A 26,001-nucleotide genomic window follows, 5' to 3' on the forward strand; every position below is an offset into this window, starting at 1 on the left:
CAGTACAGGCAAACAAAAATTTATGGTCTGGAACAAACTCTCAAGGTCAACTGAAGAAAAAGTAAGTTTGTTCAGCTGTCATGTAGCAGAAGAATAAAATGAAAGTGTGAAATGTCTGTGCCCAAGATGAGGAATGAGACGTGAAATGTCTTCACTACAAACAGCTTATAGCAACATTCTCTTTAAAATAGGGCACTGATTATTTCTCACTCAGTAAGTAAGTAGTGAGTACCTTCCCTCGGGTTTGAATGAAGAATCACATCAATCAGAATACAGAGATTAAAAAGTAGATTAAAACCATACTTTTTCTCCATCCTTATTACTCATCTTACATGTAATTCTGCCTCTTGCTATTAGATCTCAAAGCTCTTTTTAAAGAAGATCAGTATTCCCCTTGTTTTACAGATAACTAAAGCAAGGCAGAAATCATTTCTCATGGTGACATGCAGATATTCAGTTTCTAACCTGGGAATAGAATCCAGGTTTTGCCGATGTCAATTCAGCACTCTATGCAAAAGGACAGATTTCCTGTCTCAATGGTACCAATATCAGTAAGTAGCTACCTGTCTCCCTATGTTTTGTCCCACATGTTTTTTTCTACATCATAGAGGAATCAGCTTAAAAACAGATACCATTAATATGGCACTAGCATACTTTCACCTCAACAGTCAGTCACTTTGACAAAACCAATCTTCACCATGATTTTGCAGTGAGTTATTGCTCCAAAACTACATTCATCTAACATTTCACCTTTATTCAACATTCGGAAGATTTCAGGATCAATGTTCCAGTTACATTTGCAATAGCTACTTTCTACCCACTTAATTGTCACCAGACACGTAATCTTCACTAATTTCAAGGCACTACAATTGCGGACTCAGCTATTTAATTGTTTTGATAACAGTAGAAAGGTATAACCCATGGCAGCATAAAATTTTTTGTTTAATTCTACACACCTTCAAGAATTAAATTCTTATGAGCCTATTTGCTGGACTGCACATTTGTGGTAGCATTTTGTGCTGGTTAGAAAAAGCAGCTTTATTTTATAGAAATCAGGTTATTTTAGGTGATAGAGAGGCCTAACTGTATCCTGAAAACACTGGACTAGAGTTCTGATGATCTAACATCTCATTAGTTCTGCTCAGATTCTTATGATGCAGTGTTGTCTTACCTTTGCCTTTGTGTTTTTTCTGTTTCTGCTCACTTAACTTATCCAATGGCAGGTCACTGAGGTCCAGACTGTACAGGTTTCTGGCTAACACTTTAGTTAGGGTCTCCATTGTCAGTGACCACTCAGTGGCCAGCTCTTCCCAGTATGTCAGTGATGACATGACAGACAGTAAGTCATCCCAAAGTTCTCGAGAGATGTACACATTCAGATTTGCTTTGATCCAAGCTACTATAAGAGTCTAAGAGTAAAATGAGAAATGTTGACCTATTAATAAAAGATGACAATAATCAAACATTACTGCTTAAAAAGAAGTATCTAACTGCCATTATTTCTGTGTTCATTTCCTCATCATTACTTACAGACTTTTCATGAATAATCAACTAACATGTGCTTTTGATTTAAATACAGGAGCAACTGGTTTAACTTCTGTAAGATCTTACCATATTTTACAAGTTTTGACAGACCGTTTAAAGACTATTCTCAATTAGTTCTCATCACATTTGTAACTCTACTGTCTTTTTCGCCTTCTAAAGAATCTGAGGACATTATAGATTTATAGAGAAGGCATCATAACAACAGTTTGCAAATATGAAGTTTGAAATCATCTATTACAGCTTATATAAAGGAATACAAAGATCAGTTCAATAGGCATAGATAGCACAGAAGACTGTGCTGACCTGAGCTAAAATTTTAGTTTGCAAGAGAATTGGAATAAAATTACCAGTTAACTAATGAAATGCATTTATTTTTAATTTCACTTGAGAACTATTATTAGAACGCCATTAACTTTAGACAGTATGAGATACAGCCAGATGCTTAACCCATGCCATTCACATTATCTGGACAATCAATGACTTAAGATGACAAATCAGTCAACAGTAGTTGACGTGTCTTGGTTAAAATTAAACTGAATTAACTAAATTGAGTTTATGGTTTAATTGCCTGGAAAAGAGGTCCCGCAAGTCTTCCTGCTAAAGTGGAGTTTTTTCTTCCTTGATACTGCAAGAAAGTTTGGGGTGGTGTTTTCAGCACAGATTCAGTAACTCTGAGCAACACAAGTAGCATTTGTTCCCTGCAAAGCAATGTTAAATTTAAAGTCAGTACTTTGTTATATTTCTGTATATACCAAGATACTTCTAAAGATAATATCTGAGCTTGATTTTCTCAAATACACTGCAAACAGCCTAACTTGATTATTGTAGAAGAAATTAATGAAATTGTAAGTTAATGGTCTTTTTTTCTGTATAAATGACAGGTTTGGGCAATGTAACATTATCATAAATAAAGCTTCATTCGTTATTTTGTGTGACACAGAATCTCTGTCATCACAGTCTAGAGTCACTTCTTTAAAATGATACTGAGAAAGAAAATAGCAACTCAGTGGGATCTGTTTTCTGTTGCTTTTCCTAATTCCCCATTGGTGATTACTTGTTTCCTCACAAGGGGAGACGAATTTTACGTGATGTACAGGGTACTTACCCAGGAGATACTATTGAGAGACTGAATGCAAGTCAAGTTAAAATGGAATAAATCAGCCATTTGACATCCCCTTGTTACTGCCTCCTTGCAATAGAGAATGGTGGCAATATATTACCTCATTAGAGACAGTTATTTAACAGAGAGGAGGAAATAATGTAGATGACTTGTAAGAGGGTCCCTTGCTCCTGCTACGCAACTTAAACGCTGGAATGGAACAACACTGTTAAACAGTAAATGGACTCTTGCACAAACTTCTTCATTTGCAATTAATTTCAGCTTTAGAGCAACCCACATCTCATTATAATAATTATCCAGACTTTACTGAGTATTTTTGTCTATTTTCAAATCAGACTGTGAAGCTTCATACATGACTTCATACTTAGTACTCTCATACACGAGAAAAAATTCCTGCAAAAAAACAAGCCATCACTAGCTACTTAATAGTAGTCAATTTCTTATTTCTTTTTTCTTTTTTCTAGCCCATAGCTTATTTCTTTTTTCATTGAGGCTAAGCCGTCTCAAACTAGCTAGCAATGACTACTGGTTTTAGCAGAGGAGCTCACCAATTTCTCTATGGAAAGTTGCTGGAGATTGTTAAAGTTCATGCATTTACTGATTTAGAGAATCTAACTGACACAGTCACTACCATCCTATTGTGTTTACTGCCAAGAACACTTTCGCATTTATCTTATGCAATAATAATTTAAGATAAAAACAACAGCATTTTACCAGGTCTTCTTGTCCATAGTAACTTGAACTACCATGTGACGGTAGATATTAAGAATCCGTTTACACATATCAGTATGTTCATCCAACAGAGTTTTAATTTCATTTGCAGGCTCAAGAAAGAATATGTTTGAAGAATTTATTATAAAAACCTGCAGGTTAAAAAAAAAAAAAGTGTAACGAGCTTGAAGCACTCTGATATTTTCAACAATTCTGCTAATAGTAATCGAGAAAGACAAAATCCATGATTAACAAAATTGGCTGCATATACATTCAGAAGTATATATTCAAATACATGTAAGTTTGATTTGATAATAAAACAAGATATTAATTTTAATGTTTTTTTCTATAAAAACATTAATATATCTTTGTTCTCCTAGATACGTGGTACAATAAATTACTCAATCAGATTGTTTAATATAATGGACAAAATGTGCCAGTAAAGAAGTCTACTGCTTCTTTAAGCATAAAAGCTCCCCTGCAAGCCAGTAACGGACTGGTATAACACATGCTAAACTACTTGAAATAGTCCCATATAAACAGTAAATGCTACCATGATTAACTGCTGTCAAGATTGACTGTTCACAAATACCACTTCCTAGATATTTACATTAGGAAGCTTGCCAAAATACATACTGGAGTTAACAGAATTCAAGTCTGTATGCTCAGAGCTAAAAGGATATAATTCTCATAATATGCAGAAGTAAATGAAAAACAGTCAATGACATTAAGAATTGCTTTGACTATGTTTTGCTCCTTGTGTAGTGGAATGATATTATGTGAGCATTAAGCACCAACAAGATAAAAAAAACAGATATATATATTATTAGGCCTTAAATATCTGTTTTAACTTTTTTTCCAGGTTGGTTTTGTTTTCGTTTTGTTTTTTTTTTTCTTTTTCTTTTTAAATCAACATTTGTATTTTTCACAGAAGCCGATAATTACTGGCTAAAACACTAATTGTAAAGATGGAAAATAATTCTGTCCTCTCAAGTGCTCTTTAGTGTATTATTGCTTAACACAACAACATTCTTGGGATGAAAAATGGTAGTAACGTATATTTACAAAAAGAAAAAAAAAATCTAGCAAAGACTTTTGCAGCTCAGACACTATTTCTGGTGATCAAGCCTTCTTAAGGCTGAATGATTCAACGTTTTTAAAAGTCAATGACAGTTTTGCACTGATGTCAATGGACAGTGAATTAAGGCTTTCAGAATGAAAGTCTCTAAGGGCCTAGAAATAAGCCTAGAAACAGGAAGAAAATTCAATAGACAAGTCTTTGATAACTGATTCAGAAAAGGCAAACATGGTTCCAGGTCTGGAAACCTCTCAAATTCAGACACTGTACTGAGGCAGTATGCCTCGAGTCTGGCATCTTATAAATCTTTGAAGCTAAAAAAGATATTTGCTGTTCGAATGATCCTTTGTCTAAAAAACATCAATACGGAGGACCTCCCAACCATTCACAGATATGTAAACTTAAATATTAATTCAAATTGAGAGAGACACTTCTTTCTTCCCTTAGAAGCATTTCATACATATTCTACATATTGCATGCATACTTACATATGCAAAGATTAAGAAGGTTAAATTGTTATGTTTGAATATAAAATTTGTTTCAGTTACAAAGTTTATTTTTATATTTAACAGCATTATAGGAAATCCTTTTTTAGGAAATCCTTCAAGCTGCAGAAATCTTAATTAAGATGGTCATTTATGTTGTAATTGGAAACAACAGAGTAGCAATGGATGTTTTGTTTAGAATCAATTTTCTTCCAGATAGAAGAATATTATGAAGGTTGAAGTCATGCACACACTTCTGTGAGTTTGTACATGTACATATTATACATAAAATGAACATATTTTACATGCTCATAAATGCATTTCAAAAACCCTAAAAACTCCTGATTATATTTAAAATAATTAGAAAAACTGAGAGATGCTTTGAAAGAGCATGGGAATCCTTTGTAGGAATACTTTATTCCATTCTTTACGTGCTGACATCATGAGTTTTACTTTTAAGATGAAAATTAAATATCAAGCCTATTTCATACCTGTAATACTGACTGCATTCCAGCTCGTACATTTTGCTCTTCCGTATCAATCTCAGATAGTTTATGCAAAGTCTCTTGGTAACAGCCATTTCTTGCCCAGTTTGAGTTCCTAACATGACTGCAGTTCATAGCTTTTTCCTGAAAAATATTTTGCCCTTAAAGTTCACATTGATTTTTTGACAGGTATTTTTGTTTTACAGTAAAGAAAAATTATGCAATAATAAATAGTAGACAGAAGTTTAATACGTATCTTAAAGACAACATCATGTTTTAAAAGGCTTGTAGGAATTATTTTCAAGTACCTGGTTAAATACTTGCTATTTTCATCACACGTTTATTTGTATATAACTTGTATTCAGCTGAAAGCTTGTATATTTTATTATTTTACAAACCATATCTTGAAACCAGATTATAAAACTATGTTTTTTTAAAACTGAACTAAACACATTAAAAAATTGCAGATAATAGAGCAAACTGGTACCACCCATACACACTGTTTAATTATCATTGCTTCATTCCCCCAACAGATGCTTCAACATTAAACCAACCACATATAATCTGTTGAATAAGCCCACTTGGTCTCAGCCTCTGCCCACTATGCAAAAGGCGCAGAAAGAGCAGTCAACAATATTTTACCTCTTCTCTTTCTTTTGCTTTCTCTGATGAATTGCGGTCTACAACATTTTCATCACAATCTACAGTTGCACACTGCATTACTTCTTCAGATTCTTTCATAAATAAAGGCTTATCTTCTTGCTGAATCCATTCCTGATATACCTTTACCACTTTCCTCATGGCAGCTGCTTCGCATATTGGCAACAGAAATGCCTGGGAGTAGAAAAAGAAACCAATAAAACCCAGTTACAATACTGGAAAAATGGCTAAAAAGGCATGGCTTCAAGCTATATCTAGAGCTGAACATTTTTAGGTGCAAAGTGCATAAAGCATCAGGATAAACTTCAAACTCACTTAAGCACTGCTTTATAATAGGTAAGCTCTAAGGGATAAGAGAAAATAAAGTACAACCATTGTAGGATCTTGACTAGGAAATTTCTCACAAGCCTAAATGTTTGCTCACTTTCTTCATCTGTAATGTGAGAGTGTGCAGACAGATGGTAAAGAAAATGCTTTATCAAGAAAACTTGAAAGCTTCTCTGCAAAAAAGATAGACATGAGAATCTACACAGGTGGATCTATTCAGTGTCTGGACTGCTGAAATTAAAGCCTAAATACTCATCAAAAGCATGCAAAACAAATGGTAGAAGTTTCTTCTACAATACCTTCCATTTAAAGCACTTGGAAGAGTAGCATTAAATCAGTTCTAAACTGCTAATGAAAATGGAAGCAACATTCATTACTCATAGTCATTTATCTTACTTTTACCTAAAAGAGATTCAGAGTAGTAGCCTTAAAACTAATGATTCACTGAAAAGACTTCAGAATTATTGTTTTAAAAAAATCATGTTTTTGAGTCAGTGTGACGGCTGATTTCTGCCCTCTCCAGGATGTTTTATGTAACTGCTGTGCCTGTAATGAATAGTCAGAGATCAGGAACTGTTAATATTAGTCAGACTTCAACTAACTGCATTTATCAAAGACTATAATGACCAAGTAGTATTAAAAAAAACAAACAGATAAACTACACTAGCACATAGTTTTATGGAGTCTATAGTGTGAATGTTGAAAACTCACTGACCATGCTTTCAAGGCATACCCACATGACAAAAACAAGATATTCTCTCTCCAGAAATGGATGTCATATGAATATCACACTAAAAATAAATGTGGGAAAAAAAAAAAAAAAAAAAAAGGAAGAGTTCTAATAGTTCTGTTAATTTAGAATCTCCGTTCAGTGTCTCAGACTGTCAACCCTGGAGTTTCCACAAGGTAACTGCTGTTTTCTTCATTAACGTGTCCAAACTCTTTAACACACTGGATATTGTTAAGCTTCTGACATTCACCTCATTTAAGAACATCAATTTTAACCAGAAATACTGGAGTTTTAATGTTTGGTTTCCTGTTCTTTAAAGAAACCTATTTGCATTTCAACTGAAAGCTAGAAATTTTTCTTTAGTATTATTAGGAAAAACTTTTTCACCTTTAAGTCTTTATGCCATAGGGCATAAAGAAAGTCTACCTTCCATTAATTGTCTTGGTTTGAACTCAAAGCTATGTATCTTCGTATTACAAAGAAAGACTTGATATTCTGGTATATATTCTTAGTTTAAATTTGTTCAGTAAAATTTCCAGCTGTAAAAACCTATCTTGAGTATGTTCAGCTTATGTGTCTGGTTGCAGTAGAGTTACAAGCAGAATCTGTTACCTTCTGTAGCCATCTGTCTCACTTTTCTGGTGAATACTGACAAGGTAAGGTCATTTCACTGCTGCTAAAACAGAACAGCTGCAGACTTCTAAAGCAGGCTTATATTTAAGTTTGGTTGTGAGTTATAACAGCTATGGGACTGAAGAGATAAAACATTCCTGTCAAATTGTAAAGTCCAAGCTAAATTCTCTCAAGCTGGTCATCAAAGAAATAGAATTAGAAAAAGGAGGGTCCAGACACATTCCACACAAGAAGATTCTGAAGTACCTTCTAATTTTAAAAGCATTTTAAAGGCAAAATGACAAAAAAAAATGTACATTTTAATAATGTTCTAGTTAGCAAATACACTTGAAAAAATATGACATAATGATCACTTCTAATGTAATTTTATTGCTCTTGTATTCAAAGGAAGATTTTTTTACCTGTCGAAAAATCTCAGTTAGAAAATTAACATTACTTCTTTTAGAAGAAAAGACTTTGCGGACGATTTCAATATCAGTTAAATGTTCTTCATCAATACTGCAGAGGCTAGAAGAACTTGGTTCTCTCTCTGTTAGAGTACTTGTATTAGAATGTGATTGTTCTGGCTCTGCATTTCTATCCTGCTTGTCAGTATTGTCATTTTTGCTGTCTTCTCTTGAAGCCATGCTAGCAGCTGCTCTCTGAAAGAAAAATTAAGAGAGTATTTCATAGCACATTTTAGTAATACAATTTGAATGGCACAATTTAAATCACACAGAAGTACTCTTTAAAACACAAGAATTCATGAAAAAGAACAAATATAAAATTTACAGTACTCCAAAGCTTTACTTGTTTAAAACACAAATATTTAGCAGATTTAAAAAAAAAAAAAAAGAAAAAGGACCATAGTGACTTCTTCTAAACTGAATTCATAAGCAGAAGATTTTTTTAGAATTTTTTTTTTTTAATTCTGCATTAATTATAATGATCAAAAGATTGTATGCTGCTGGCAATACTAGTAAGTGAAAAACATAAAAACAAGAAAATGTTTATTTAGCTTTACCTGAATATTCTTTGGCACATTTTCACCTTCAATCCCAGGAATATGAGGTCCTGTATGGGGTTTTGGCTCAAGCCAGAAAGACACCAACCACCGAATGACAATAACACGAGCCTTAATAAAAGGTTCCTTTGTGCAATATATTGCCTCATTGGTTTCAGCATCTTTCTTAACCATTACGTAGTGTGGCTTTGGTCTCATCTGTGGTATATCTGTAAGGAAAAACAACATTTAAAATTATATCAACGAGAAAGCTCTGTTCAACTGAAGCCACTCTGTGATTCTACATGTAAGAAATCTTAAAACTATGACCAATACACATGAACATTCAGAGATGCTGTTTCTTCACATTCACCACTGAACATCACATTCCAAGCCATGCTGAAAAGGCCACAATATAGACAGTTCCAAAACTAAACAATAAGGATTCAAAAGGCTGTAATTTTCTCCTGGAGTGAAAACGTATTTATAATCCAACAAACAGTAACAAGCTTTTACTATTCTAAAACATTTAACTTTCATCTGGAAGGCATTTGTTGTATGGCTTACAGCCTTGTTTAAATTTTAAAAACTTCTACATCCTTTTCATGCGTTCAGCCTTATTTTTAATTTACATGCTATATTTACATTTAAAGAGAAACCTTGGTAAACTCATCCAAGAGTATAACTACTTCACACTTGCATTGAAAAGCACAATGAGCTTTAAATAGGAAAATAACCATTAACTAGACCAAAATGCATCCTATACAAGAAAATAATGTTCATATATAATGACAGTGTTGTCATTTAAAAAAAAACTTTTTAAGAAGTGTTTATAGCTAAGTTACAAAGCAACAACTTATCTGTGACTCATACCAAATTTACAGACATTTAAGAACCTTGTAAGCCTCTTAACTCCCTACTACCAAATTTACTAGGTGAACAAATACAGTTCAGATGCAGTCGTCATATTTTCTAATGAATCCCCAGAAATATTTGTTTGTCTGTAGCAAGCCATAGTTAAGCAATATAGTTAGCAATAAAGGTCAACAGTTGTTTACTGATGCTGACCCTAACATCTAATCATGGCTGTTATAGGAGAGCCTTAATTCCAAATTATATTTTATAAGCAGCTGCAGTAAAAGTGGACTGTTGGTCCTGGAATAGGTGAAAGATGAATAATACAACACGGAGAACACTTTAAGTCTCACAGCTCCATCTAAGACCACATTTCTATTACATAGTTTTGCTGGACTTTGCTGCCAGAGCAAGGGCACATGCACCTTCATATGACTTAGTTGAAAGCTGATTCTAGAAGTACTAACTCCCCCACTAGCTTGTAAGGAATGCAATGAATGATGCCCCATGGGATTACAGTTCTGCTCTGAAGGAACTTTGATTAATTCAGGGTTTATAACCTAAAATTCCCATGTTCAGCACAGTGACTCAGAATATTTTATATCTCCTCGCTCTCAACTCTTGCAGTGACAAAGATGCTGGCAGTGCAATTGGAATCATGAATCTAATTGGAAAACAAAAAAAGAAAAAAGAAAGATAGTACCGTTTCTTGCTAACTCATCTTAGATGCTATCTACAACTACAGTAAAATGTTACAAAAATCTAAAAAAGTGTTTGGGGGGTGCAGGAAGGGAGAACAGTTTGTTTGTTTTTAAACGGTGCATAACATACCCTCCTGCAAGCACATGTATCAACAGCCCAGTTAAATTCCAGACATATATATAGTTAGCTCAACACTGCAAAATGTCTAGTTTCACAACCCAATACTGCTATATAAAAAACAACAGTCAAAAGCGACTACAAGACTTCTGGATGTGAATGGCATTTCGGTGGGAGTAATGTGCCAAGTTTATTTCCAGTTCTTCAGTGTAGAAAAGCAAGTAGAAGATCTGCTCTAATACAGAGTCAATGAAAATGCAACTAAGGACTGAAGACATCGGGTGCCGTCAGAGCACATCTTACTGCTGGTATTTCAGTATAACAGTTTTATCTGGAGATACCATGCAATCCCAAACCATGCCCAGAAGAGAGAAAACAGAAAATGATGATCCTACTCAGATAAGGAGAGAGATGCACTGGAAACTTAAGATGCATTCCATAGTTTTGCAATCTTTAGTTGGCAGTTCAAAAATACTAGTACTAGGATTCAAAGATGTAAAGTAGCCACGTTAGAAAATGTAAAGTTGTTCCCCATCTGTGTCTTCCTAATGTTAGGCCAACAACTTTTCAGGGATACAGTATTACTTCTTTTGGGCTGTATATGGTGCCATTAATCCAGGAAGAATAAATGTAGACAGCAGCAATGTAATAATTGCCTAGATAATAGCTGATTATCTTACAATAGAAATATAAACTTTCAGATGTTTGAAGTTTACAGCCACCCTATGACAAAGGTTTCCCTGTTAATATTACAAATACACAAGACAACACCCAGCACCAGCACTGAGAATATCCGAGTCAATGCATCTGTTTCCTTCCAAGAGACATGCACAAAACCAGTGATAATCTCAACACAACATTGCTTAACTGAGGAATGTTTACAAAACGTACTTTAAAATTTAATCCAGTACTTTCAAAGGAAGCATTATTTTTAGAGGAAACTGCATTACTCTTGTATACCATCCACGTAAGAATAACTTACAAATGCACAGAACACTTTTAAACAGCTTAGAAATTTTTATTTAGTGCAAGTACAGAAAAGTATACCATTTCCATTTTGCAGAAAGCAGCAACTTAAGAAAAACATCTAAAAAAATTATACATCTTAAACTGCAGCATGTGTTACTGCACAGCCTGTGAAAAAATGATGTCCCTGGTAGTGCAAGGCAGAAAAATCAGTCCTCTGACATCTACTGCATTCAGTAGAAGGTGAAGGCTACAATCCTAGCTATGCAGTAACAGCACTTGGACAGTTGTTTCACTCCTTTAAAAAAAAACAGTACACAAGCTGTAAACACATCTTTGCAGTGCACTCCTGTAATTTCACAGCATCTTCCCAGAAAAGCCTCTCTCTAGGTATTCTTAACTATATCATGTAATGCAGCTGTTTCTCAAATGCATCCTCCATCAATTATTTCTTGTGTTTTCACACTTCTGCCAGTCTTCAAAGTATTTGTGAGGGCTTCATGGAAGGGCACAGACCTAAAACCGGAGCAAATCAGAAGCTTACTAAATTGACTAAAATAACACAAGAAAATATTCCTTTCCCCAAGTTTTCATTTTTCCTTTATTTTGTTTAGTTTTTCCCTCAACTCTTGGAACATAGTGTGAACTTATGCAAAGAGGACAAGTTTTATATGGAACAGACAATGAAAAGACCAGGGAAAAATAGATATAATGGTAGTCCTTACAGTTTTGACCATGCTTACAGTTTAAGGCAGTAAGGAGCACAGAGAACTATGGGACAGACTACTTTCTGGTTTACTTGTAAACAAATGAGCTCTTCTAAATGGCTTGGAAATGCAACAGATAGATAGGATGGAAGTAAAAATGACCCTGAAATCCATACTCCAGAAAACATCTTACAGAATATGAATAGATGTTAAAAGACATTTGAAACAATTCTACTTTTGTACTGCACTGCTCTTCTAAGCCTGAGAGACTCCAAGGATTTCAGAGGAGGCATGTTAGCTTCTTGTAACTGAATATACATTACTGTAACTGATACACATCTGAAAATCTTGCTTAAGAAAATCATTATTCAATTACCATCTTCAATAAATGACTAACGCTTGCTTAGTAAAACTACTGTTTCCACTTGTAACCTCATGATTTTTTCTAAATTAAACATAAAGCTAGTAGGACAAAAGCAAGTTTTTAATCAGCATGCTCAGTGTCCAAGCTTTCGCTGTTTTCTGCCTAAACGACTTGTTAATTTTGTTCAGAACTGGCAAGTAGAAGATGGTTTTCAATTAGAGTGAGGGGAGGAATGCCAGAGAAGAATTTCAGAAAGGAAAATCTCTATTCCGCTTACCAGTGTTTCTGTTGTCTCTGCTACTGTACTCTTCCTCAGACTGCTTCTGACTTTGCACAACTTAAGGCATTGACAGCAGTTTTGGAGATCTGTGTTAATTTTTTTCTTCTTTCCCATTGTCCTAAGCCTTGCCAGTTTCCTGTTTATGGTTCACAGGAAAAGAAAGAACTATAGTAGCACTTCCGTGGAAGAGTCAATCAAGACCTCCATAGAAAGAAATAAGGTTTCCACATTTCTTCTTCCAAGACCTCAAAGAAGCAGCACTTGCAGCTCTTTCATCAATGAAGCTCTTCAGTATCTTCACACAATTCTTGTTCCGCAATTGTTTATGACTGGATTTATACTGTTCCTCTTCCCCTGTGTGAGAAGGTCCACTGTTTGTAGGAACACCCGTCCCAGATTTTAAACACACATCTCTGCAGAAAGCCATAATCCACACACAGACTAGTAGCAAGAAAGACCTTTTCAGCATCCTTTTCCCATAGCTTGATTTTAGAATATGGAATTATGGCTGGAGAGATTACTATTAATCCTTATGAGATGCTGCATCAACAGCCAAAAGAAGTGGTGCTGCGTACATACTATTCAAGCAATGAAATGTATCTAAAAGCCTGAGTAGATCATATTGCTTTGTTTGTTGTGTGGGTGAATATAAACCTGAGGTAGCAAAGTCAGGATACACAAACAACATTCCAGCTAAGAATGAGCTAAAAACTTCCAAACAAAATTCTGGTTGGGTTTGCTAAGTAAACACCTAGAATTCCAGATTTATATAGAAAGATACATTTTAGCAAGGTCTTTTTTAAAGATTGTTAAAACCTACCTTCCTCCTCCTAATGCAAGCTCATGACGAAAATACAGTTGATGTAAAAATATAGCTAACTTCGCCCTGATTGAACTCTTGAACAAGCACAGTATGATCCCATACGTTTCTTTATCTGTACATATTCTGTATGGATAAAATCAGCATTCCCAAAGAGCAGAACTTCTCTTGTCTTAACATAATTAATTTATCTTCTGAGCATAACAACAGAGGTCACATAAAGAATTGTTTTACATTTAGTTTACCTGAATTGTGTTAATATGTTAAGATTGACAGAAATTAATAAAGGGATCAAGTGCTTCCACAGATAATTGAAAGTCATGAAACAGAAGCCGTGTTTCCTTTCATAAGAAATACTGAGCATAAAGAACATTCTCCTTAGTATATCTTAAGCAAGAAACTGCTTTGCCACGTTCTTTGTTAGAGGAAATATAATGATCATTTACTTTATCAGCTGTATAGACTTACCAAGTATAGGGTTATATAAGCTGGTCTCCTTACAGATGTTTGGGAAGATAGAAGGTAAGTAATATTTCTTAAAATTTGAGAATAAAAACGAAAATCCCTTTTCCTGGTTTTCTTTGTTCTTCCATTCTAAACTCTTAACCTTAAAAACAAGAAAATATTTTACATTAAGTAAATCTAGAAGAGAAAGATGACAGATGAAATTGTCTCTTTATACATTATTTCCCTGAAACAATATCATTTTTATATACATTTGCAATATAGAGTGCTAACTGTTTTTTTTTCCCTTTCCACTGGACAAATAGATGTTAGTTACCTCATGTTTATTTGCTTGAAAGCTACAGAACATACCTGAATTACTATGTATTTCAGAAGTGCTTCCAAGAAATAGCTTGTTAAGTCTTCTTGTCCTTTATCCCCAGATTGAGGTGGAACAAGTGGAGTGATTTCCTCGATAGTCACTTGAGCTATCAAAGAATATTAATAATGATTTTTTAAAAAAATCAGATCTACATTTATATGACTTCCGTATAAACACCTACCAGGTCATGAAGGTAGAAATGTACTGCTATAAACAGAGAGGTACAGGCAAAACAAAGTAAACACACATTAATGAAATTGAGTAAGCTTTAGCTAATAAATCAACATACGAATAATTTCTTATGTTACTAAAAATACAGAGAAGAATTAAATTCTCTTTATGCACCTTGAAATTTATCTGCTAAGACCAAATTTTTCTGAAGGACATAATCAATATTTATAAATTTATGCAAATAATGAAGAGCATAGTGTTTGTGTTTCACAAACGCCAACGCTTTATTTACATCTACATTTTCTTCATTTAGCAATTCATCAGTTACATCAAATAAAGATTTAGTTTTATACATCCTTTGCCTCTAAAGCGAAACTAGATAGGTGCTATTTTTCTCTTGGTCCTGTAGTAAGATGCTTGCATTTAACTCTTTGTACTCTGTAATTCTATGCTGCCAAGACAGTTGGATTTTTTCCTTCTTTCTTGTGTCTGCATATGAGATAACTTCAAAACACGGCTTAAAGTAACTTATATCTCCAGAGATAACCTGTCAGGAAATTCAGCAGCTGGAGTCAGCTTTCTTTCTGTAAATTTAACTACCAACCAACAAGACACTGCTTCCTCTATAAATAATGCTTGTGTCAGCTCTAAAGCATTAGGTGGAGGTGGGGAGAAAGGCAACAGCACTTTCTGCTCAGAGGAATAAAGTGCTTAGCTTCTCATTCATATTTGTCTGAATACACAGTTTGCAAGCAAAATATACAGTTTGCAAGTAACACCACTCAATTCCAATTCATGGATAAATCTGAATTCCTACAAAAGGTATATGCATTGAATCACAAAGTAAGAATTTTCCCCAAAGCTACAATTAGCTGATATTTACTGCTGGAGTGAACAGCTGAAGATAAATTTGCCATGAAAACGATCATAAGAAAAAGTTATCTCTATACTCTATCAATTAGGAAGATATGAAATTTTTAAAGCTATGATCATTATCACATCAATTACGTGGGGGGGAAAAAAAAAAAAAAAAAAAGAGTAATTTTACCAAATTACTTACTTTCTTGAACATTGAGAGGAGGGTTAATGAGATTATCTAGTGTTCGGGGACCGTATTCAGATTGTGGTGATGAAAATCCAGGAATTAAGCAAGAAAACATCCATAGTTGTTCTTTACTACAGTTATTCTGAAGTGCTTGCAGCCACAGCAGAAAGAGACGCACACCCTCTCGACGTATCTGAAATGAGAAAACAGAACAAGGGAACAAGTCAACTTGGACCAAAACAATTCTGTACATCCTGGAGGGAGGAGGAGAAAGACAGGGATGGAAAAGATGAGAACAGATGGCGTAATCCCCAGCAAAGACAAGCTAGCAGTGTGCAGGCCCTGTTGAATTGCAAGCCCAATATGATCTCTTTTACAGTGCTTTCCCTGAAAGAAGAGGAAGAAGACAATACACACCTACTCACTTGCTTGAATAGTGTGAGATACCATCTGAATTTTTAAGAAAATAAGTAATATCGTAAGATCTTGAAATATGTTCGTGAATGGTAGGAGCAGAGCGAGCTTTTTGCTGTAGCAGGACTCACAGAATCACATAATTGTGGGGGTTGGAAAGGACCTCACGAGATCATCTACCCCAATCCCCCTGCTAAAGCAAGTTTCCTTAAGTAGTGTTCAGGCAGGTTTTGAGTATTTCCAGAGAAGCAGACTCCACAACCTCTCTGGGCAACTTGTTCCACTGCTGCCATCCTCAAAGTAAATAACTTTCTTCTCATATTCACATGGAACCTCCTGCATTCTGGTTTTTGCCTGTTGTTCCTCGTCTGTCACTGGGCAGCACTGAAAAGAGCCTGGCCTGTCCTTGTGACATCCACCCTTTAGATATTTATACTTCTTCTACTCTTTTTCATTCCTTCTTCAAGTAATGAAGTAGAGTCCCAGAATAGTCTTCTCCTGGCTCTTACATTGGAGGACTTCAGGACCAAAAAGCCTGAAGATGGTTCACAGAGAAGTGGCACAGCTGCTTACTGCTGTACCAAAACCACATGGTCAACCGTTGTTATTTTACTACCTACTAGAGAATTACCAAGGCCAACGACACTAAGACAATCAAAACCTCAGCAACGAACTGATATTCAGTTATTTGCACACATTCTTAAAATAGCTACCCTATTACTACTGTCAAAGTTCCACTGAAATTAAGATCTTGATTAGAAGTGATTACTTCATGACACTGAAGTCATGACCTGATTCTCACTACTATAATTTCTCCACAAAAATTCACCTTTACGTTCTTATTTTAAAGTAATTAAGACAAAATTAAATAATATGCAACTTTTTCCAATACCTTTAATGAATTTCCAGTATGAAGAAGCTTCTTTAAAATCAACCCTGAAAAGAAAAAAATATATTTTTTTCTTAATTTCTTTGTTAAGGACAATGTCAGAGTTCTCGGTCAGACTTGCTAGCATCTTTTAAACAAGTCCTTGGCAACCTCCATTTTAATCTTGGTGAGCTTGTTACCTTCAGGCAACTCTCTCAATGCCAGAAGGAAAAAAAAAGATCACCTCTCACAGCTTCCTTGTAACACAGATCATCTTTCCTAAAGGACTTCTGGGGAGGTATACACTGAACACAAATGATTCTTACATCATTAATACAAGTAAAATCAGAGTTACCCATTTACAAATATAGATCTTCCTCAATTTTTTCCACCTATTACTGTATTGGAAAAATTGGAAAATTAGTTTACAGTGCTGCTGTCCACTTGCCTTTGCTCTTTCTCAGCCACCATTGCATTTCTGAATTCTCACGTAGAAGAGTATCTAACTATGTTGTTGGGTTTTGTTGTTTCATTTCTCTCCACTCCCATCTATTTTTTCCTTTCCTTACCTTAATAATGTTTCAAGATCTTAATCCCTTCTATGGTACTTAAAATTTCATGAAATCAGTAGCACAAACTCCTAACAGCTACTGATAAAAAAATAAAGGTTAAAAAAAAACAGCAAAAAAAAAAAAAAAAAACCAACAGATAAGCAACTTACCAATACTATGAAATTGCCATCTCTGATGAATCCTTTCTGGAAGGAGTTGCAATATTTTCTACAAAAAACAAAAACAAAAAACAACCCATCAATCTATGTTGTAGATATTGTATTCACTAAAGACTTAAAAGCGCTCTCACAAAGGCCATAGATCAGAAACTGAAAGGTTACTTTAGGAAATTTCCATATTACTTTCCCTGAAAACATTACTGTCCTTTCCATAGAATCCCATTCCGAAAGCTAAAAAGCCCAAAGGCTCTAACACACTGTGTGGCACATCCACATTTCAGATTTCAGATGTCGCTGCAGTTTATCTAGCTTCACTGACTCTTTGCTGGATATTACTATTTACAGCACAGGGAATGAAGTGGGATGAGCATCTGACTCAGTTGCTCTCATTCACAACAGTTGCATTAGGCTTCCAAAGCACAGCTCACCTAATAGCCTTTTCGCAACAACCAATGAACAAATCAAACAGCTCTTTTCAGATTCACTCTCTCCTATAAAGCTAAACCTATGCTTTCAAGCAGCAATATACCTCACAATCAAACAAGAAACCCAACAACAAAAAACCTCCTGAATCTGTGTTCATCCACATAATCAGCATTCAGCTTTCTATTTAAAATATCCTTAAAAAGAAAAATCCTGATTACATATTCAGAAATTTTGATCAAAACAAAGAAAGACAAAAACTTGACATTAAGTTATTTTTAAACTATGATCTCTCATCAGAACCAGTCTGATTTAATTCAGATAGGTTCTATGTCATCTTAAGTAAGTGAAGCAATGATATTGTGAAATGCTACTTTGAAAACCAAAATATAAAAGAAATCTATGTAAACTGGTTCTGCAGCTGTAATAACCATCACCACAAAAACTTGGGAACATACACATAAAATGTTTCTTCCAGTTATGATGCCTTCCTGTAAAAATTCAAGTCAACTATAAGCAAAAGGAAAAGGGAATGCAGTTCAGCATAAAGCATCTTTGTAGGGGACTGAAGGATAGCTACCGTTACTATTCAACAGAACTTAATTCAAAGCCAAGAATTTACTAAGGAATACTGAAGTTATCTTACCTCAAAAATAAAAAGAATAGAATCTAATTCTTCTCTCTGAGACTTGTGACCTAGATGCAATTAAGAAGATACCAAAGCAGAATTTAAGCAATGCTGAAGATTCTTAAATGCAAAAACAAAACATACACTTCTACAATCAGTAATTATTTTGTAATCCTTCTGCAAATAAAAAGGATGTTTTCTTTTGTTATAGTTTATAACAGCTACATTTCATATAACTTTCTATTATGACAACAGCAGCTGGCAGAGATTAAGTTACACACCATCTTTTGAAGTAAAGCTTCCAATGATTCCACAGCACACAAAAAGCCTAACATCTAAAGAATTCCCGTTTTTCAAAATTGCAAAACCAGCTATTAGAGAATAAACTCTACTTCCTCAATCCCCACTCAGGTGTATTTAATTACTCCGCCTTTATTCGCCATGTTAGTGTTTATGCATATTTCTGCATCCCTACTACATGTGATCACAGAAGCACATATACAAAAAAAATCATTCTATTTGAAACACTCACCTTTTTGTTTCAGACCTACTTCAATAGTCACAAAGTTTTCAAAGAACACATAATATATATGTGAGAAATGTAGATCAAAAAACTGTTTGAGATCAATCGATTCTGCATTCTCTGAAAAACAAAACAGAAGATTTTTATTTTCTCAAATACTCAGTCACCCCCAGTATACCACTATCCTGCAGTCAGAAAAGGAGAATTAAAATAAAAAATTATTATTGGTAAAGAAGTTCTTGAAGTTTCCATTCTTTTAAAGTAAAGCTAATGAAATTAAATACCCAGTGCCCACCAAAATTTAAAACAGGAAGCAGCATCTCCTTTCACATATGCTTGTGCGGCAGCAGCATCTGCAAACCCCAGCAGGGATTCAGAATTCCATGAAGGCTAGCCATATATAGATGAATCTTGGTTTAACTGATAATTCACTAGATATAAATCTACCCTACTGCTCCCATTCTGTACAACAGAAAGACCATCTCTGTCATCCACTGCTATCAGCAGCAACTACCAGACACAGCTAAGCTTAATGGGAGGACAGTAGGCAAAGTCCACCTCTGCTCTTTAGAGAAACAAGCAAGTGGCGGAGGAAGCAAGTGGCAGCTCTTGATTCCTACCGTTGCTCCCCCTCCTTCCCTACCAAGCTTCAGACTTGCCCGCCTCATTCATTGCCCCAGGCTCCTTTGATTGTGGCGCCTCTGGAGATGAGATGCTGCTAACTGATATCTCTGAGGCTACTCTTGGGGTGAGGGTAGAAGGTGTGTGCTTTCCTCCCTTCCCCTGTGTAAACAGGAAAGTTTATGAGCTTTCTTCCAAAATCCCCCCAGACAATTTTGTGCAAATCTTCCTTCAAAACAATATGAAGATTCATCTAGTTTAGGTTTAAACTAGTTGGTATAATTATTTTAAATATCAATAAATACACTGAAGAAAAGGCACTCCCTGCTCAGACGTTTAACAAAAGATCAGAAAAATTAAGTGCACAGAAGAATAGTCAGGAAGCATGTGGCAACAGAAAGGCAGATTTTTAAAAGGTAAAATGCTTTCTCTTTGAAATAGTGATGTAGAGCAACAACAATAGAACAATAGAGAGTGAACAGAATGAAAATAAGGCAAATCAAAATGTATGCAGATGTTTTATAGCCATTAAGATTTACCAGTTCTACACACTAAGGCAGCATTACTAACTGTTGCTCTTCTAAGTACCTTTCTTATTTTCTATGGAATGTTATTAAAACCCTTTTCAAATGACATCAATCTTAATCTGCATGACAGGATATATAAACCCCTCCGCCACCCCCCCCCCGCACCCCCAAAAAGCAAGGATGGCCGAAAGCACAGTGTTTTAAATTCTATTTCTGCAGTACTGCCAATTCAATTTTGTCACAACTCCTGCCATGAAATTTTCTATTACATGTTGAATTTCTGCAGTATCTTAAGAAAGATGTTCTACCTACATCTTCCATAACCAGTGTGGTGGAGTCAGTGCTCTCAGAGAAGATAGTACTGTACTAAAAACTAAGACTGACTCTTCAAGCAAAGTAGCTCATGTAGCAATAACCTTAACAGTCCAGGTAGATAAAGCATGTACCTGATCTTCCACAGGATTAGCAAACCTTCAGTTTTACAGATCACATCAGCATTTATTGATCAGCAGCATAACTGCTACTGCGTAGTCTGAAATATTTCAGGACAGCAAAAAATACTTCCATTTTAAATAAAGTGGACCTTGATTCAAGGAAGGTCAGGGCAATGTGCCAAGAAACTGAGCTATGAGTTCAGTACAATCATTATATCCACTTCCACTGATGAGGCAGAATTGCAGAGTTTTGGACTATAGGCATGAAAACGCATCAGGAATGAATTCAACAAGTTCTGAGACAGAAGGAGAGAAGTAGAAATGAAAAGAATGATTGACACATTCAGAAAAGAGGGTAAGGTGGTAGAAGATACTCTTTCCATCTTATTTTACCATCGCACGGGAAATACACAAAGAAATGAGGGAAACATTTGGCTTAACGTGAACAAATGGAAGAAGATTCTAAAAATGGATGAGAAACAGTTAACCAGCTGTGTTTTTGTATGCATACTAAATGTGTCATCTGTAAAATAACCAGTCTTTATCCAGATGTAGGTAAATTCAGACGAAAAACTCTTCTTTCAAATTCAATCTTAGCTCAACAGTTCATAGTTCTAGTAGCTCCCTTGACTCACCAGGAGAAGAACTAAAGACTTGCCTACGTAACCAACTGAACAGTCAGTCTTCATTACCCCAGTTACTGCAGTGATGCTCAGATAGCTGAGCGTCACTGGCACTATGGTAAAGCTCTTTGCCATTACTCTATTCTCCGAAGAAATACTGATGACACTCCATTCTACTTGTTTAGTATTTATCTCTTTAATTACAATGTAAGTAGGTGTCAGTCACCTCAGAAAAAAAAACAACAGGAGCACTGCTTGACCTGCATTGTTACTATTAACACCTGAACATTAACGCCAGAAGTTTACCTCCCAAATACTCCCATACCTTGGAAGAGGATAATGTAAGTCAAAAGCTCCTGAAGGTTGCAACTTTTCTACCAAACGTATTTCACTCTCATTTCTTTTTAAGATCACATTCAACAGCATAGACAAAATAAGTTTTTGGAATTCATACAGTTAGTAAGCACTGAGCGCTTGCGGTAAGTGCTATTGCTTTAGGACGCAAGAAAACAAAGATGCAACATTTCATTTAATAAGAACTTTGTTCAGTCAGTACCTGACCCTAATGCACACACACAAAATTTCTTTTAAGGCCGAAAACTTTAAAGGAAGGAAAAACATGCTTGTACAGCTGAAAGGTCACTGTTTGCCACATACAATAAAAGGCAGCTTCTGCTCATCACCAAACAGCACAGTGATTCTGCTCATCACCAAACAGTTCCGTGATTTAATACATTACTGATCCAGAAATCTGGGAGTTGCCATTAGTGAAAGAAATTTGGAATGTATTATGCACAGCTGCACAATTCCAAGAATCCCAGCAAGGAGGAATAAGAAAAGAATAATCAGGTACAGTATGGAAACAGTGATGCAGATTTCAGAAGAATTTGATCTTGTCTGGTGACCTGTTATCGCCCCATTCACAGCTGCCCCTGTACCAGTCTGTAAAGCTACACCATACATCAAGAGACAAGACTCTCCCTGATTACCAGAAAAAAATGCTTTGCATGCACATCATTTGAATTCATCCAACTTCCAGAGATACTCTGCTATACTCTCCTTCATTTAGAAACTGATCATTTTTCTGAACAAAAGTGTTTCTAAAACATTCAGTTCACCATTATCTTTGGGATCAATTAAAGATACAGATTTTCAGTCCCATGACATTAAACCATTTTCTTCAGTTCTAAGCAATTTATTTGTTTTTCTCCATGATCTCCCAAGGTATCTTGAATGCTTTACAAAGAGGTAAAAAACCACTTCCTCTACAGGAGACATATGCACGTCTTTTTCATGCAGCCTTGAACTGGGAATTAGCAGGAAGCTGCTTGTCTGCTTTAGCTACTTAAAACTTACCTGCCTTTCTAAGAGAAATGTAACCTTGTGGGACTACACAGAAACAAGCTTTCCTTTTCCATCTAAAATTTAGATATTTTTAAACAAAAGAACTTTGCACTCTCTCACCACAGCTTCATGCAACTAACACAAAGTAGTGCATTCCTTCCTTGCGTTCTCATGCCCAGATGGGGGGGAAAAAAAAAAAAAAGAACTCAAAAATAGATCTGGCACCATTTAAAGTAGAAAAGTTTCCCAGAACAGGAAAGAGAAAACAGGACAACAGCTATTTCCATATTCCAAGAACGTAAGAACCAAAGCTTAGACTGTACAGTTGGATTAGATGATCTTAGAGGTCTTTTCCAACCTTAATGATTCTAGGATTCTATGATTTACAAAAAATAGTTTTAATACACTGAAATCCAGATTTGCATCTTCATTCACAGAAGCTCTGACAAGAAAATGCTGTTTTCTTCATACATCACAGTTAGAGTAAACATGGACTTTTTTGATTGCTGAGTTTTCCTCACTATGTCTCTGTGATCTAAAAATTGATACAAATGTGATCTCTGCATTAACTGTGTTCTATGGTTCCTTTTTATTTGAGTTTTGTGTTTGTTTTTGTGGGTTTTTTTGTTTGTTTGTTTTTTAAAGGGAGAAAGTTGCATTTCAGTACAGAAGTGGCACCTCCTCTCTGTCCTTCCTTCCCCTCCCTCCTACTAAGCTTTTATGAAAGTGGCTTTTGCTTTCTCTAGCCCCAGCATTAAGAAGGTAAGTTAGTTTTTCTGGATGAAATTGCAGAAGTTGTATTCCATTCATGGATTTTTGTTCTTTTTTGATGCATGACAGAGAATCAAATTTAAAATGGAAGATTATATCCAAAATATTTGTATGAACCTCATTACAAGAACAGTTAAGTACCCAATAAACTGGAATTTGTATTTCCATTAAATTTATTGAAACTTGAAGTTCTGCTACTCCCCATCTTGTAGACAACAGCTGCAGCACTGAAGGACTAAATAAAAAAAATACACTAAAACAAAATAGTATCAAAAACCTCCTCCATCTCTGCTATCAAATTCCATGCGTACATGCGATGATACTTTTAGGAACTCTTTTAACTCATTTCCTGTCAATTCTTCTTCAAGGAACTTGTTTTTGTGCCTTTTGAAATGGCCAACTCTTTTGCAAGCTACTTGTTCAAAACTTTGCAAAAGGTTACAATCTTCTCAAGAACCCCAGTAAGGCATGGAAATCTTCACTGAGGAAAAATCAGATTCCAAGCCTAATTCTACTAAAACTCTGCTTTAGAGGTTGCTCCATGGCATTACTCATGGTTTAATTGTCAGGACACCCCTTTGTAACCAGGAATAATTTGCAGTCACGTAAGCAATCCAGTATTTTAATTAAAACATCCATTAATATTACACATTCGAGGAAGGATTCTATTTCAACAGCACATCATACTTAGAATTACAGTGCAGAAGAGTTTAAAAAAAAAAAAACAACACGAAACACAACAAGCCATCATTTTGTCAGATGTAAAATATGAAACAGAAAAAAAGCAGTAGATTTTTACTATACATTTTAACTCGTACAGGCTCACCTAAGCACAATTCTGGAAAGTTTCCAAGTTTACACATATAACGCCCCAGTCCATCCCACCCCAGAGGGCAACCTCTGTGAGCTTTAATTTACAGCATAAACAACTATCTTTCCCCATATTACAGTAAAAATTATTACAAAATAGTCTACAGTATGTGTTATAAGTTTATGAGTGAATTTGCAAGAGAAATGCACACTAGCGTTTAGAAGATTGCCTCTGCATGAGATTAAAAGTATCAAGTATGTAAATCTTCATTTTCTGCAAAGGACAACTTCAACAGTAAGCAATCAGAGCACTGGACGTAAGGCTAGAACAACAGAAAACCCATGCAGATCTTAGAAAGACATGAACTTTTGCTGAAGAGAATATGAACATTCACCACTTACACACAGCACAGAAATTTACTAGAGCAGTTCATGGGATAATCGACACCGTTACTGATCAAAATGTCATTAGCTTTATGTTTGATTAGAAGTGTTTCAGGATTTAACAGCATGTATACAGCAGATAATCTATCAAAAGCATTACCCAGAGACTCAGTGGCTTCTTACTCACTTCCCCTCATCCTCACCCAAAAATCTAATAGCACTACAACTGCAACCAACAATGACCAAGAGGATGGCCAGACTTATAGCTCCTTTCTGTAAATCCAGGGTCCACCACAGGCTGAAATTGTGTGTATTGATTCTCATAACAAATTGGTGGCTTTAGGAAACAAGGATGTTCTGAAGTTTCCTAAAATTCAGCATTCAAGCAGAACAGCAAACAGAAATTATTCCTAATTCCTCAGGGTAGAAAATCTAACCGCTGCTTTTTAGTAAAGCAGTACAGAGAATCAGTTTATATATGGACAGTCTATTGAATACGAAATCACATCATTTAAAAAGTTTAAGTAGGAAACATCCAGAACTAACCAATAGTTGTGGGATATTTAACAGACTGACAAAAAGTTAAAAAAAAGGGGATATAATAAGCCACACTGTTTCCAACAGCGTGCTACAAGTGTACTTCTATTAAACAAAGTTTTTACCTTAGCTTTATTGTTTTGGATCACTAATAACTAGCCAAGACAATTATTATTGTTATTTTTATGTAATGCTGTCAAAGAAAACATCTCCGAGGTTCCTGGTACTGAAATAATAAAAATGCACTTCAGGAATTTTTTAATCAACTTCAATTTTACACTGGAGAAGATTGAACTTCAGATCATGAGCACCTTTTAGCGAAAAAGGAACAAATAAATGTGAATGATTAAGCATATTAACAGCATGACCTTCATATACATACAAACTGCTACCAAATATCACCATTAGTTAACTACAGGAATGAGCAGAGCAGCTGACAGCTCTCCGGCCTGGCTGCTTCAGCTTGCCAGCAGACTTCAGGAAGGTTACAGCACTGACGAGCCTTATAAAACTACTCCCATAACAACTCACGTGTGTTCCAGAAGTCTTTTATTTAAGCAACTTCAAACACTCCCACAGCAATGCACTTATTTCCATTCTGAACTGCCGCAACTAAACCCACACTGACCTTCCCTTCAAGTCCAAGCAGCTAAAGCCGTCCCTTTGTCTACCCTGGGACTTTGATCCCATTCCAGCCATAGCCTCACAGGCTAGCAGTACTGACCAGCACTGCTGTCTGCAAGTCACATGGAACA

General features: G+C 35.4%; 1 protein-coding gene across 16 annotated transcripts in view; it reads right to left on the bottom strand.

Annotated features, from left to right (window-relative positions):
• RALGAPA1 (Ral GTPase activating protein catalytic subunit alpha 1) overlaps positions 1-26,001 on the bottom strand; it is a 113,761-nt gene that overhangs the window by 82,194 nt on the left and 5,566 nt on the right. For all 16 annotated transcript variants that reach the window (XM_052696821.1, XM_052696816.1, XM_052696820.1 and 13 more), the window contains exons 2-15: positions 19,205-19,315; positions 18,691-18,740; positions 17,613-17,670; positions 16,916-16,959; positions 15,625-15,802; positions 14,384-14,499; positions 14,036-14,174; positions 8,778-8,986; positions 8,176-8,415; positions 6,067-6,258; positions 5,431-5,568; positions 3,380-3,528; positions 2,114-2,243; positions 1,172-1,409 (exon numbers count right to left, since the gene is read on the bottom strand). In XM_052696821.1, the coding sequence (XP_052552781.1) occupies positions 1,172-1,409; positions 2,114-2,243; positions 3,380-3,528; positions 5,431-5,568; positions 6,067-6,258; positions 8,176-8,415; positions 8,778-8,986; positions 14,036-14,174; positions 14,384-14,499; positions 15,625-15,802; positions 16,916-16,959; positions 17,613-17,670; positions 18,691-18,740; positions 19,205-19,315 (1,992 nt within the window). The remainder of the gene's footprint in view (positions 1-1,171; positions 1,410-2,113; positions 2,244-3,379; positions 3,529-5,430; positions 5,569-6,066; positions 6,259-8,175; positions 8,416-8,777; positions 8,987-14,035; positions 14,175-14,383; positions 14,500-15,624; positions 15,803-16,915; positions 16,960-17,612; positions 17,671-18,690; positions 18,741-19,204; positions 19,316-26,001) is intronic.

Source organism: Tympanuchus pallidicinctus, unplaced genomic scaffold (genome assembly GCF_026119805.1).
Source record: "Tympanuchus pallidicinctus isolate F22 unplaced genomic scaffold, pur_lepc_1.0 scaffold3, whole genome shotgun sequence".
In the NCBI taxonomy this organism is placed as follows: domain Eukaryota; kingdom Metazoa; phylum Chordata; class Aves; order Galliformes; family Phasianidae; genus Tympanuchus; species Tympanuchus pallidicinctus.